Source organism: Aspergillus pseudonomiae (assembly GCF_009193645.1).
Source record: "Aspergillus pseudonomiae strain CBS 119388 unplaced genomic scaffold BDV37scaffold_8, whole genome shotgun sequence".
NCBI lineage: Eukaryota > Fungi > Ascomycota > Eurotiomycetes > Eurotiales > Aspergillaceae > Aspergillus > Aspergillus pseudonomiae.
In genome coordinates this window covers 145,432-160,617 of record NW_022476000.1, presented here as the reverse complement: position 1 = coordinate 160,617, position 15,186 = coordinate 145,432, and the positions used below count along the sequence as shown (strand labels likewise).

The following is a 15,186-nucleotide window of genomic DNA, read 5'->3' as shown; positions in this document are numbered from 1 at the left end:
ACTGACAACACTGCCTTATGAGATTCTCACACGCAGTCTCCATTTTGCCGCCATTAAGACTAGCCCCGTGAGCTTGAAGAGATATGAATTCACCAATAGGCATGAAACTATGATCTGAAACAGGGGACTGGTGTTACTCTGGCCCTGGGGTCTACTTAAAGATTCTCTACACGAACCTACCACACCACCCATCCTAACCACAACAACTCCATTCATTGACACCCAAAACCATGGACACAACCCGCATACCCCGAAACCTTATATTCCAACAAGCTCGGCGTCGCAGGTATGTTAACCACTCTGTGTCTTAACCCTCTACCTCCCCAAGTGACCGATTTCACCGGCCGTGGAATCCCAACATTGAACCCAACCACGAAACCAACCTTAATATACACTAACAGACACCGGTAAAAGAAAGATTCGAGATAACATCATGGGTATAAGTGAGTCTCCATCTCCTATTCCAGTACAGGCACCTTATGTTGCTAACCATTGCTGTAGCGAAACCGGCCATCCGGTAAACCCACCCCCTGTTATAGACGACTTGCACCGGCATATTGGAGATTCGCTAACCTCGGTGGTTTTCATACGTCAGCAAACTTGCTCGCCGCGGAGGAATCGTCAGGATCAAAGCCGACGCATACGACGAGGCCCGAAGGGCCATCAGAGACCGCCTGACAGAGGTAGGTTTCTACCTAACTTAACTTGCGTTTTTCGGTCTTTAATACAATCTCTTGCTATAATTATATGAATCTTCTTCATTATTCTTTTGCTAATGATATGAAGATCTTGAGACAGGTGGTTCTGGTTCTTGAATCGTCTGACGTTCATTGCCGGCAGAGGAAGGTAATGATTCTCTCCCCCCCTTCCTTTCTCTCGATGCGTACAACACCCACAAAAGGAAAAGAGAGAGAAGATAAAGGAATTAAAGTCATACCACATAAGCTAACTATTTGTTTCCCGTAAAATATAGGTGGTGACTACCCGCGATGTGAGTTCTTGGTGGACGTTATCAAGCTCGTGAAGTGCGGATGCTAATATAGTGTGTATCTAAAAGGTTATTTATGCTTTGAACAGAGTAAGTGTTTCCTCATTCTCAGTATTACAGAATAGACATAGGGAACTGATTCATTGAGTACAGCTTGGGAATACCTTGTATGGGTTCTAAGCTTACAGCTTACGGACTCAGATGTTAATACTCGATCGGTGTTTCTCGGTGATTGTACAGGACTGCCCTTTGGCCTCGTTCCTAGGCGTTGACCCAGGATTATTATTCATGAATGAATAGTCTATTGGTTTCAATTAAAGTACAGTCTAAACAGTCAAGAAAACAGGGGAGATGGATACAGAGAGCAACGCATGAATGGCAGATGGATGTAAAACGTTGAAGAGAAACAGAATACATTATCCCAAGATTGACAAGAAAGTATCCGCCTGCGGCGCTGAGTATATCCTATGACATAGAAGTAGACAACAAGAAATGAAAGGAAAGAGAAAGAAGACAGAATAGATTAGAAATTAGCAGTCCTTGAGCTTACAAACTCTCTATTCAAGCATCGACCATTAATTGCTCCCCTTCATCCAACAAAGTAGTCACCCTGGACAAGTCCGAAATTACCTTGTTACCGTGTCCAACAAGCAACAGTTTCTCAGCGTTAGCTGGCAAGCCGAGATACGTGGGTGGTTCTCTCTCAGGGAGTCGGTTGACCCACTCAACAAAGTCCCGGATACCAGTTGTGCTGGGGAGGGTCAAACATTCGTCATTCTCGACGCCGGACACCAGTTTGTAATCATCCTCAAACGCCACTGGGGTGAAGAAGCTGTTGACCAAGCTTTCCAGTTGCTGGAAATCGCCAATGTCATCGACTTTTCCGCCGTATGTCTCGGTCACAAGGGTGCGCATCATGTCCCATGGGAGTTTCTGAGGTGCGACGTTGGATCGCTCCTGGGCAACGCTGTCGACCCAGTGATCGATGATAAAGGCGCAGCATTCATACTAGAACGCACAAGTAACGTTAGCTTTGTTTTGATGATATGCATGAGGAACAACTTACGTCGCTATCATTAAACTCCCAGAAGCCCTTCCAACCAAGGTTAGGAGCATAACGAAGTCTCTCCTGAACAACAGCGTGCAGGAAGCAAAGCAGAAGATAGACACGTGCCTTCTCGACTGGAGGTTTGCCAGCCCTTATGGACAATGAAGACAACGAGTCCTTCATATTTGCACGTACACCGGCGGGCTGCTCGTACATGAGTACGCGTGAGGCACGGATGAGGTTGACAGGGATCTTAGGGCTGGACTCCATCGAAAGGAAAAGCCTAAAGTCCTTGTGGGGTTTGAGGGAGTCAAGCCGCTTCTCAAGGCTCTGCAGCCATGAGGGTGCCAGGTGTACGTTCTTGATCAAAACCCAGGTTCCTGCAGTAGCGGCATTGCTGATTGCCTTATCGGCGCTCTTCAGGCCTTCATCAGAACCCATTGCTATGTTTGCACAAGTCGCCTGCATGCGCTCAACCAGAGCATCGACCTTGTAACTAGCGTCGAAACCTGGACTGGAGCTAAGAGAGATTGGAGTAGTTGCGGTCACTTGATCAACGATATCCTTCAAGTCGGTACTTCCTTCGAACAATTCACGGCCAAAGACGGTCTCAACGAAGCGCTCGGCAGTCGGCACAAACCTATCCATCCTACACAGCTTTACAAGTAACAATGATCGGAGTAGCCGGTTGATAGGCTCGGTATTCTCTTCCCAGACAGCCGGGACAAAATTCTCTGCGAGCTCTTCGCTGAAGAATTGGTCCCATTGTTCTGTGGGTACCTCTGAGAACCTCGATTTGAAGATCGTCATGTTGGAAATCCTGCTCATCACTGGATCTTTGAGCTCAGGAGTTGTTGATAGATCCGCGCCCTCTGTTGATTCATCGAGGATGATGTCGATAATGTCTTTCTCCATGGGGTATGGCGCGGCTTGTGCTAGGAGCATAGCCAGTGTGATACGATCCTTCTGGGCGAGTCCCAGGGAAGTTCGCTGGTAGGTTGTGATGAACAGATCCCGGAGAATGATCTGGACTCGGGCGGTATGGTCCTTCTCCTGAGCGAGACGTTTGTTGTGATAAAGGACAGAGTGGAAAATATCAACAAAGAACTGAAGAGAAAATTGATAGAAGTGGTTGACATGATGTAGTTGTTCTAATACAGCAAACACGGCGCTACAAGAGCGGGCGATAATGCTGTAATTGTGCGTGATATTTTCCACTTCGGTCATTACACCCTCAGTCTCCACCATCTTCTTCGAGATCTCTGCTGCCTCATTCTTCAGGGTCTCGAGAGTCTCGATAACATTGTCATCGTCCAGTATGTTACCACGGGACTCGTTCAAAGCCTGCAAGAGTCTCTTCTCAAGCTGCCGAAGGTGAATCTTGAACTCTCCTTGCAGTTTGACTAGGTCGGTTCGTCGCGCGTCAACATCAGGCCGTTCAAACTTCAAGACTTCATTCAGAGATTGGGTCTGCAAACTGCTTTGAGTGACTGTGAAATTGACAAAGGTTGTCCGACTGCAGACGTCTGGCGGGAAAGTAGCAGACGGATCTCTTGTTGACAGGAAAAGCTTGAATGAAGGTGAGAAGTCAATCTCCTGTTTGCCGAGCTGTATGAGGACACGACCTCCAGTCTTCTGATATTCCTTGTTAAGAACATGGTTGAGGATTGGGTCCAGATACTCGGCATCTTGGATGAGAATAGGGTTTCCGAAACGAAGGGCACTCTCTAATTGTTTGACAAATGAATCGTCCAAGAAGCTGGTAACCGTGAGCTTCCTCTCCGTGCTTTCCTTCTGCAAGAATTCGGTAACACGACCAGAAGGATCGATGATCAGAGGGTATCTGTTGTACCGCTTCAGGACAATAGCGTTCTCAGTGCACAGATCATCAACAGGAAGTGAGTGGTCTTGCCAAGTTAAGCGCTCATCAGCATTCGAGAGGTACTCGGTGATCGGGTTGTGAGGCTTGAAGCTGATTCCGGATTGCACAAGTTGGTTAACCCAGTCATCAATCATAGCCTTCCGGAATTGCTGATCGTAGAATCCTGCATAGGCGAGGAAGGCTGCAGCAATGAGAACATCACCAACGAGAGTGTTGATTTGTGTTTCAAAAGATCTGCTTCCTTCCTCCCATCTGGTGCGTTCAGACGCCAGGCTGTCGAGCAAACGAACGCTCCTGTCAACTTTAAACTGCACTCTGGACATCTCCGTCTTAATAGCCTGGGTTTCACTAATGAGTGCGGCGTATTCCGCTTTGTATGTGGCAATACTGCTTTCGAGATCCTGGATAGTATTCTCAATGGCCTGCGCTTCGGCTTTGGTATTCAAGGCCTTCTCTTCCAGTTTGCCCACCTCTTCACGCAAAGGCCCGACGCGGTCCAAAATCTCGGAATAATTGACCTGAGCTTCAACCCATTGCACTAGGGGACCACAAGCCTTACTGGCTCTGTTAACCCTTTCGTAAGTGAAATCCTCATTAGAAAGGAAATCATTCTGCATCCGAACTCGAAGGTTCCTCGTCATCTGTTCTTCGTTATTGTAATTGACAATGCTGGCAATGAAATCATCTCTTCGGACAATGCCTTGAATGGTCTTCCAGCTGTCGACCCTGTGACCAAGTAGGGTACACACAGCATCTAGAGCAAGACGGACACTAGCTGGGGGGTTGCCCATGGAACGGACTTCGGTAAGATGCTGACGCTTGATATTGCTCACGCTCTTCTTTGCTTCCAACACAGCAGGTTCGGCGCGAGCAAGATCATTGAGTACGACTTCCTTGCGGCTGGCCACCTCTTGTTCCTGCTTCTCTAGGGCTGCCTGTACCTCAAGAGATGCCGCTTTGCGTCGTTCCGCTTCCTGTTGGTCAGCCACCATGCGCTGCAGTTTCTCATTCGCTTCTTTGTCTTTCTGTTCCAACTGTGTCTTCTTCTGTGCAAGACTGGCGCGAAGATCACTGACTTTATCGACAGTATCTCTCAGTTTCTCAAGACCGACATTCAAGTGTCGTTGCTGCTCCTCTAGGTCCTCACGTTTCTCGTTGAAGAGTTTCACATAGTGAGCGACAAAGTCAAGATAATGGCGAGGTGTGAGATATGTGGTCTTGCCTTGTTGCTTTTGCAGGCGCTGGTTGAATCGTTGCAGAGAGTGATGTATATAGACCATGGCGTTGACAATAGCATCCCTGTGAGATGCGGGAAGACTCAAGTCTCTGTAAGCCACAGGTATGCTATCAGGTGCAATGAAATTGGGTTTGTCGAGATCGACAGACTGTGTCAGTTCCGAACCGACCTGGAAGAGTGCCTGGTCCGACCAGTCGCCCATCCAGTTGAGCACGCATCTGTTGAACAGGGCAGGACTTGTAGCGGCCTTGGACGATAATCCTTCTTCAGGAGGGTTCATGGTGAAGACCACATGCAAGTTCTTGACAATTTGCTGTGTGAACCACTTGTAGAGCTCTTCTTGTGTGTCAAGGAGCAGACCCTGACGCTGTGCGCCCTCTTTACATGCTGTCATCAGAGATGAAAACTCATCTCCTTCAAATAGACCGGGCACCTCCGCGTTGGCTAAGAGGGTATTCATGCGCTCGAGGAAACCAGAGTCAAGAACGTTCGATTCATCCATGATAAAGCAAATCTTCTCGCCTTTACAACCGGCCCTGCGGAGGACGATTCTCAGATCGTCATCAAAATCTTCGGAAGAGTACTTTCCGTGAACCTTGATCTGGAACACCTTCAATCCATTCATCCATGCAACAAAACGAGATAGAGTGGTTTTACCACTTCCGCTGACACCGATGAGAATGAGATGACCTTGAGGCTGGCGGAAGACACGATCAATGCGTAATGCATGTTCCAGGACATCATTGAACAATACAAGGGGAACATCGACTTCTTCCTCACAAAATGTCTTCAGCCGTGCTTTCACGAAGTCACGCAATCGCTCCTGCTCCACAGGCACGTAATTCTTGGAGAGCCAGTTAGAGAATAGGATCGGACCCTTTAGCGCTTGTTCCTCATCGATGGTGGGGAAATTATCAAGTGCAATGCGCCTGATTGCATCAGAGGTCCAATTTCTCTCTTCCTCAGTAACAAGTCGATCCTGGAAAAGACGCAAAGCCTCGTGCGCCCAAATCCGAACCAACCCTTCTATCGAAAGACTCTCGAGAGGTTTGATAGCTTCATACACACCACGAACCCATCGAGTAAGTTCACGAGGCGAGTACACGTAGTGTGGCTGGATCTTAGCAGTAAATCTACTTTGAGACTCCAGGTAGAACTGCACCATGGCTTTTGTAAGAGACTCAGAGTAGCCGCGCAATAGGGGAAGGATTTTCAGAACCGCGGAATTGAACGTGCCATAGATCTGCGTGAGTGAAATTTCTCCAGGATAGTCAACCATAATCAATGGAGAATGACGCAAAAATCTTTCCGCTAGCGGTGTACGGCCAGCATCAGTTGGAGGGTTACATGCCCCGACGAACTGAATCCGATCCAAGGTAACCCATGTTTTGTCCGATGTTCTCCAGAAACCATTCTGTTCAACAAGCTGACGCAAGAATGTAATGGCGCGCTGGGTTCCGTACCGATCAGGGGCTGGAAGGTTGATTTCATCGCAGAAAATGACTAACCAGCGACCGATTTGGTTCGGAGACATGATAACGCCATTAAGCGTCTTCCTGTACTCACAATATTGCTCAAACGTCTTGATCAAAAGGTCAGGGGTTGTAGCGCTGGAAAAGTTAAGACCGACAACCTCCATGTTGGGAAGTTTACGAAGAGCTGCAAACAATGTCATGGTTTTACCAGAACCTGGGGGACCGCAAAGCAATAATGGCTTATGCTCCGCAAGCCAGGAATAGAGGACATCTTCATGACGAACGGTGTCGACTGTCGGGATCACTACATCAGTCTGCGTGATGGAATGGGTATTGATTTCGATGGTAGGGACTTGTGATTGCCAGCTAGACCACTCAGCCGTCGGCAATGTAACGTCAAAGTCGATGAGAGACGATGAACCGTCAAGTGGCAGGTCGGTTGTAGACAGCGCGGATACAAATTGCCCGAATGCCTGGCGATCGACCAGTGGACAGTCACCCGTGAATGACCATACAAGCGCAAGGAGCACCTTCTTAGAGATGTAGGATTCTATCTGCTCAGAGTCAAGCGGGAAATCAACATGCTGGATATTGTACTCTAGAACGTTCCTGCAAGCCTTGTTCAAGAGACTGAACAAGGTATTGAGGGCACGAATGTCGGTGAATTCCATGATATGGTTGTACTTTTTAGCCTCCTCAAGAGATTTCATAACGATGTCGCTGCTCTGCATGACGTGCTTGAGGACGTTGGAAACCATATCCTGCGCATCCTGAGTTTTGATAGCAGCTTGGCCTGCAGGGGCGCTGTCGTCATCCAAGTCCTCGAACGTTCTTGTTCTGAGTGACTCCACGTAATTGGAAATCATCATTGAAGGGGTGACGGTATCGTCATTGAACCATACCATACCGCAACGACTAACTGTTGCCAGGGTTGCGTATTTAAGTGTCTCGACTTCAAACATGATGCGTACATTTGGAGGTAGGTTCAGACGCTCTCCGTTAGGAAGGGTCAAAAGTTTGTTGTCATCAAGAACACTGTTAAGGTTCTCCACCCATTCGGGGTCAACATCACCATCGAACACGATCCAATGTCGTTTCGTATCTTCACCTCGAAGGTTGTCGACTATCTTCCTCAAGATGCCTGTGAACAATCCATCAGTCCACTCGCGCGTGGTGCTGTCAAGATTACCATAAAGCGCCTCCTTAGACATGACTTTTGAATCAATGATATGGGAGACACCTTCCACGCCTTCAATTCTTTGCAAGGCCTGGAGGAGGATCTTCCATGCGGCAGATTTACCAGAGCCAGATTTACCAACCATCATAACACCATGATGAATGCTCTGGATTTGGTAGAGTTGGAGCGCCTTCATGATCCACATCTCACTGTCAACGTAGTGCAGTTCTTGGGCAATCTCACGAATAGCCGCTGTAAGCTTTTCATAGTTTGCAGGCACGTACTCGACTCCAGCGAAGACATCAGATTGAATATTTAGCATCGTGTCAACATCTTCTCGTACCAACTTGGGGGCGATGGTTTCCCGAAGACTTTGGACGATGATTTGGGGCTCGATAATTTCATCAGGACCCAGCTCGCCGTCATTATTGGCGATACGAGCACGCTTGAGACCGCCCGAACTAACCAAAACACTCTTTAGAGCACGCAAGCCGAAATCGTAATGAGCTTGCTTTGAGAGTTGTGTGGAGCAGCGGTCGAAGAAAGGCACGGTCTGTGTTGACAAACGTTTTGCCTGCTTGAACCCCTGCGAGAAAAGCATAACCTCCGCAATTAGCTCTTTGTCAGGCTTGGACATCGCAACACTTCTGAACAGTTTCTTCAGGTTATCAGGCAAGTTGGAACGTCCTGCATAACCCGGATTCATTGTGATGAAAATTCCTGTATTGGGGTTGACTGATAGTTGTCTACCAACAAGCTCGATTTGTGCCTTTTCATCAGTTTCGCCGTTCTTAAGACCGATTTGGATATTCTGGATCTGCTGGGAGACAGCTGAAAGGATTCGTTCTTCCAGACGGTTAAATTCGTCAAAACAGCCCCAAGCACCAACTTGACATATACCAAGGAAGATTCGGCCCATAGCCTGGAAGTCAAAGGTATCGTCACAGCAGAATACAAGAGTGAAACGACCAAGTTGAAGACCCAACGCTTTAACTGATTCGGTCTTTCCGGTACCGGCTGGCCCATAAGGCGAACCGCCCAATCTTTGACATAAAGCTTGTGTGAGCGTCAAGAAACACCGGTCAGTAAGAGGTGTACGGACGAGACGTTCAGGAACTCCGAGATACTCAAATCCGTAATTCAATTTCGCATTCGCCATATGAACGTAGAGACGCTGGAGGAAGTCACCCTCAGGTTGATAAACATAGCGCATCTGGAGCAACCAGAGATAATGCACCGGGGTAGTAGCATTGGATTTGATGAGCTTTGAGATAACGTCTCGCTGATGGACAAACTCGGTGATCAAATGCTCGCATTTCTTTCTGCTGATTGCGTCTAGGTCACCAAGAACAGTGGCAGCCAGTAGTTCAAGCACTCTAACTTGGGAATCATATAGTGCCGGCAGAGTTGTTCCGCCGTCCTCCAAGGACTTCTGTACAGCATTAGTCCAAACCGCTTGACTTGCAAGAACGACAATCTGGGCGGGATAGTTGGCAAGGAAGTCGTTGAAAGCACTCTGATCAACCTCAGTAGCATGGTACAATGGTTCAAACTGCTCAACTGCCTCAGCAAGCAACTCCGCCAGCGTTAATTTCATGTTGGTTTCAATGGCAGTAAGCCAGTCATTAATTCTAGGTGTTTTCACAAGATTGATTTCTTTCTTCAGTCGAACTTCTTCGCCCTCCTTGGAAGTGAAACCAACAATATTATTATCGTCATCCATGAGGACTCCTGACAAACCAGCAAACATTTTCTTGAAGTGCTTCGCCACACGGAAGATGTCATTGCTGTTGCCGATAATTTCGAGAAGGTCCTCGTCTCCAACGAAGTAAAAACGGGGGAACGAGACACGCTCTCGTTCTAGGTATTCGCCCAATGCCTTCTGGATCTTGTTTAGCAGCTCAGCCAATCTCTCTAGTGACTTCTGTACACCGTTGATGGCAAGTACATCAAGCACAAAGGGTGACTTGTAGACCTTCTTCATTACAGCGAAGAACTCCGAGTTAATGTTCTGGAAGCGGCTTGATTCCAGGGGAAGAAGATGCTTGATGTCCGCATTACCAGTGAAGACACCTTCAAGGTACACCCATTGTCTCTGGACGTCAATCCACACGTCAAACAAGACATGGACACGGTTCAGCTTGTCTTCCCAGGAAGTAGCTTCCTCCTCGAACTCTTTGAAGTATGGTGAATGTCTCATCGCTTGTAAAGAATTTAAGTTCTCGCTACACTTCGCAAATAGATCGTCGAAACCACGGATTAGGCGACACTTGTTCTGATAATTGACAAGATCAAGGGAGTAATTTTGCCACGTCTCTCGGACAGACTTTAAGAACTCCTCCAGTGCCATTTCACCTTGGGCTTGAGCGATGATATTACGGATTACTGACTCACTAGCAGTAAGTTGTAGATCCCACACATCACCGAGGGTCAAAGAGACAAGAGAAAACCTCTGTCCAGGTTTAAGCGATTTGTAGATTTTGTGCCAGTGCCTTTCCCGAACAGCTTCAGATTTCATATCAGAAAGCAAGGGGTTGACTTTCAGGAGCTGTCTGAGAACATTCTGAATATGCTCAAAAGCGGCATACTGGCGCATCCGGCTAGGCATCTCCTTTGTCATCTTTATTAAACCATCGATGGACTGACGGAGTTTTCTTGGCTGCACGCTTGTCCAGAGCATGTCCCTAAGGTCGTTCAGACTCTTCCAAATGGTTGATAAGGCAGCCCAGACAGACATAAAATCTTGAACTTCCTCGAGAATTGCCGGCAAAGCAGACTCAATACCTGCTGGGAGATCAAGAGCCTCTTTTGCTTTGGATACCATTTCATACTCAGATTGGAGACCCTCGAGACGCGATTGGAATGAACTCAAGGTGCGAGAGGCTTCGTCAGGCGGAATGGTGCCAGACACAGGCTTTTCATCATTCCACTGGGCGATGACTTCGGTGATCTTGTCACCAATAACTTTGTCCTCGGCAACAATTTTCGCACGCAGCCCCTCTGTTTGGTCCTGGACGATTTTGCTCTTACGTGCAAGTAGTTCGTTTAATGCTGCCCACTCGCCATCGACATTTTCCACGTGAAGCCAGTCGCTGGGGAATTGATAACGTTGGCGTGCGAGTGTAGCCTGGCCTTGACGGAAAAGATCAACTTCAGGCTCCCATACCTTTGCCTTACGCTTGCACTGTTGCACTATAGTAATGAATGAGACCGCATGTGCGGTTGAAGCAGCTTCCAGAGTCTGTCCTTCCAGGTCACGCCGTGCAGAGGCAATCTCAGAATGTACTTCCCTCATTCGTCCACCCAGCTTGGACCCGAACCTCAACAGAATCTCGTGTTGCCATTGGTCGTACTTGGCATTAACTCTTGTCTGAACCTGCTCGTAGTCTATCTTGATATTGCCGAACGATCTGCTTACTTCTGAAGTGTCGAAGGTAGCTCGGCTTTTCCTAATTTCTTGAAGCAACTGAAGCCATTGGGACAAGTCATCCCCGAGGATATCATACACTTGTTCTGACCGTAGATCCCAGAGTGATTGGAATTGCAGCCATTTATCAACGTAATCCGATACTTCCTTCAGTCTAGCCTCGATAGCATTGTAAACTTGGTTGAGCTCATCGGTACAATGCTGTGGGAGATTCGCAAAGCAAGATTCAGACAACTGAACCTTCTGCACGTCGATCGAGATTTGATAGCGGGATGATTTAATCTTCTCGAGGTTACAAACAACGCCCAGCCAATTGTCAAATTGCGAGAACCAGCTCGCACGGGCGAATTGCAAAGGAGGGTCAAGGTGAAGGACTTGATTCCGCATAGAAATCTCATGGACGAGCTCAGTGAACTCAATATTGTAAGCCAAGGCTTCTCCTTCACCTGTAACAAGCTGCTGACTTCCGTTCAGTAGTTGGGAACTGTGCTCTCCATTCTTTGCTTCCTGGAAGGAACTTATCCATTCACGTATAGCACGGTGGAGGCGGTCGCGTAGAATGGCCTCGATCTTTTGGTTCAGATTCGCGACCCAGTATCCAAGGTTTACATAGTTCTCCAAGTTCAGCTTATCTACGGCGACTTGGATAGCGTCCAGACGCTGCTTGAATGCCGAGGCATCATAAGGACAAGTTTTTAGTTCGTGGATAGCCTTCTGAATATTCTCGTTGATAGAAGCTAGGACAGCGGTCTTGGATTGGAGAACAGACGCTGATCCTGCAAATTCACGAACAAACTGGACATGTTTGCTTTCCCCCCTGCTAGGTATAGTAGATTCAATAGCACCATTGGCCAATGCTGACTGCTTGACATGGAGCTCATATGAGTGAACGAACGACTCCCACCGAAGCGGGATACCTTTCACAATCATGCCTTGTGCATCATTCACGTATCCGTTCAGCAGGATTGCAACCTCTGTCATAGACGCAATGGAACGGTTGGTTTGCAGCAGGGTACGAACGCTCTCCATCAGACTGATAGCGAAGGGGTATACACGTTTGGCTTCTTTGGATATATTGCTAACAGCATGAGGTACTTGGAAATTAAGCCAGATAAGGTTTCTAACTTCCTTGAACAAAGCGATAACTTGAGCATCGAAATTAACCGTGAGCTCCAGTGTGTTTCCTGCAGCTCGGTTGCGAACTATATTGAACAAGCGACCAGATATCGTGATGTGGCGTCTTTGCACGTCATGTAACCATGATTCAAAGACCGGTCGAGTATCAAGCTTCTTCCGGAAGAGGTTGCTCTCAGCTTGAAGCTTCTGGCCTTCAGAGTGCAGATGCCAGTCTTCACCCAGCACATCTTCGACTTTACGCATATAAGCATCGAGTTGGCGTTCAATCTGACGTGCCCACACAATAGCACCAGATACCGGAGGAAGATCACGCAACTGGGCCATTGCGTGCGCCTCTGAGTGGCCATACTGTTGCTTGAACCGTTCGTGTAAAGATGAGATGTCCTGCTTCACATTATCGATAAGTTGCGTCTGGTACTCTCCAATTGCACCTCTGATCTTGGGACGGACAAGGAGTGCATTGAACTTTGAGAAGACACGAAACATCTCATTGGCATTCTTTGCTGTAGCAAGACGGTCCCTGAGACGAGCAATGATTGAGTTCTCCACGCGGGATGTGCGCTCATTATATGCAATCTCTTCCTGTATCCATTGTTGAGTACCCTCATCAGATACATCTAGTACATCCACATTTTTCAGAGCAGCGTAAGCCTGTGCAACTTCTTCGACTGCATCCACATCACCAATTTCTTCGACAATCACCGCGCCATCAGAGCTAGCTCCAGCAGCCGGTTCTCCTGTGGAGGAACTCTTCGGGCCGAGAACATTCACGATCGTCCTCTGAAGCTGTTCGTGATTCACTCGGAAGGTGTTGATATATTTCAAGCGCTCCTGGGTCTTCTCGTGGCGTGCGGCGATCTTGATGGGAATGAATTTTTCATTCCGGCGCCTCGTAGACTCACGGGCGACATTAGTGAACTCCTTCAGGTTTTCGTCCCATGTCCGCCAGATTGCCCCACAGGTCTTCATCAGAGAGCGGAATTCGCGGTAATCCAAATGCAAAATGGTCCGGCCATGAAGCAAGGAATGGATCTGGGAGTCAAGATCACCGGATATAGCTTCAACAAGTGCAAGGGCTCGTTTGATTGGGTAGGGGCAGATCTTCAACTTCTTGTTAAGGTGGTTGAAAATCAGATTAAGGGATTCCTGCACCTTCTGCAGAGTCGTAGCAGAGAGGAGTTCATCTAGTGGGAAGTCCCGCATCAGTTGGTTGTACTTTTGGACCAGATCGGCAGCCTCCCGCAGACCAGTGTCGGCTACAAAACTAAGAGTAGCCTGGTATCGCTTCGCATGGCGAAGGATGTCCATTGTTAACGAGACGCCATCACCGCGTAGTTGATTCTCGATTCCTTCAAGTGCAGTCTCCATGGACAACCAGAAATTGATCTCCTGAGCCGCCGATCCACTATCAGCGTCACGGGACATCTTGGTAATTGTCTGGATGGATTTGATCCAAGTGTTCACATTGGTCTGGATGCTATTGATAAAAGTACTGCTCTCGAGGATTGTGGGATCGATCAACTCCACTGAAGGCTTGACACCTCGCTTTTCAGCCTCGGTCAGAGCAGCTTGAACGACCTCATGGAGCGGCAAACTGAGCGCCGGAATCTCAACATTTTGTTGCAAGTGTAAAAGCCCAAGTTCCAGCTCTGCAAATTTCTTCTTGGTCATTGGAACGCCAGTCTTCGCCTCCGTATCTGTCCTGGGCTTTGAACCGCTAGCTGTGTCCTGGTTGCGACTGTTGGCTTCGAAATACGGGCTCAACCCATGGTGTACCAAAAGGTGAAGAATCTCATACGGAGACAAAGAAGTGTTTTGCTGGGCTTGTGTGTTACTGAGAGAGGCCGGGCCAGGGAAGTTCATCACCTGGATCTGCGAAGATATAGGGAGTGCCGGATCGATAGCGGCAGGCCGTTTGATGAAGGCAACTGTTGCGACCGTCGTGGAAGAGGAAGAGATTTCGGCGGAGAGGTTATAAATATAGTGCGTTGACAGAGCTACGATGAGTTAGCTATTCGTTAGCAGTAAAGATAAAAAAATCAGTTTAATACAAGTCCATACCTTCTTCATCTACACCAGCCGCCTCTTCAGACCCTACCAGGTCTTTCTGCACGTAAAGTGCGACCTGGGATTCGGAAGCAAATCGCGTACATCTTTGCACAGTTTCATTATATTTAGCCTCCGATAGCAAGCTGCCAGTCCTTTCTAGCTCAGTTCTCAGAGCTCCCAAAGTCACCTGCAGCACATCGCTCAAGTACTGGATTATGGCACTTGAGTCCACAAAAGTTGCCTGGGCTGGTGCGGATACGCCATTCGATATTCCGGCAGAGGCGACTTCCATGGCTACAACACCTTATGAGAATAAGCTCGCGGTGATCATGGAGGATCCGAAGCAATGAAAACGGTGTCGCTTCGGGTAGAAACAAGTCGCGACAATACTCCGGACGCAAGGTATGCCTGGAAACAAACGGAAAGACAGAGTCCGGGTGATTCGAGGAGAAGTGAAAGAGGGGGGATTACTGCAATAGTAGTCAAAATTTCATGCTCTGTTCTCGATTTCGGACCTGTCTTCTCGCTGTGTTAATCAATAAATTAGTTTGGTTTAGGAACTCGGCGCAGTGGGACGCGCGTGTTACTGTCTACTTCAGGGGCAATGGGAGCTAGTCCATATCGGGATTAGCAGATACGGTCAATATCTGGTCTAACGGTAGGCAACCCATGGCAATCTAAACCTGAGAACTAGTCTACTACTTTGTTCAGCCTCCCAAGTAGTTCTTGTTGCAAAGCACGGAGACGTCTGTCCCATTATGTGTAA

At 48.0% G+C, this 15,186-nt stretch overlaps 1 protein-coding gene across 1 annotated transcript; it reads right to left on the bottom strand.

The window, feature by feature from the left end:
* Positions 1-1,404: 1,404 nt before the first annotated feature.
* BDV37DRAFT_205860 (dynein heavy chain) lies at positions 1,405-14,949 on the bottom strand. The gene is made up of 3 exons (XM_032079921.1): positions 14,433-14,949; positions 2,055-14,368; positions 1,405-1,996 (listed from the first exon to the last, which is right to left on the bottom strand). Exons 1-3 carry the CDS (start codon positions 14,710-14,712, stop codon positions 1,550-1,552), a joined length of 13,041 nt encoding a protein of 4,346 aa, XP_031945288.1. The 5' UTR covers positions 14,713-14,949; the 3' UTR covers positions 1,405-1,549.
* Between the last annotated feature and the right edge of the window lie 237 nt (positions 14,950-15,186).

What these genes read in the sequence shown, in the direction of transcription:
- BDV37DRAFT_205860 (XM_032079921.1), bottom strand. Translation starts at nt 14,712, where the DNA reads ATGGAAGTCGCCTCTGCCGGAATATCGAATGGCGTATCCGCACCAGCC. An exon ending in GGCTGGTGTAGATGAAGAAG is followed by an intron (nt 14,369 to 14,432) that starts GTATGGACTTGT and finishes AACTCATCGTAG; the next exon opens with CTCTGTCAACGCACTATATT. An exon ending in GGGAGTTTAATGATAGCGAC is followed by an intron (nt 1,997 to 2,054) that starts GTAAGTTGTTCC and finishes TGTGCGTTCTAG; the next exon opens with TATGAATGCTGCGCCTTTAT.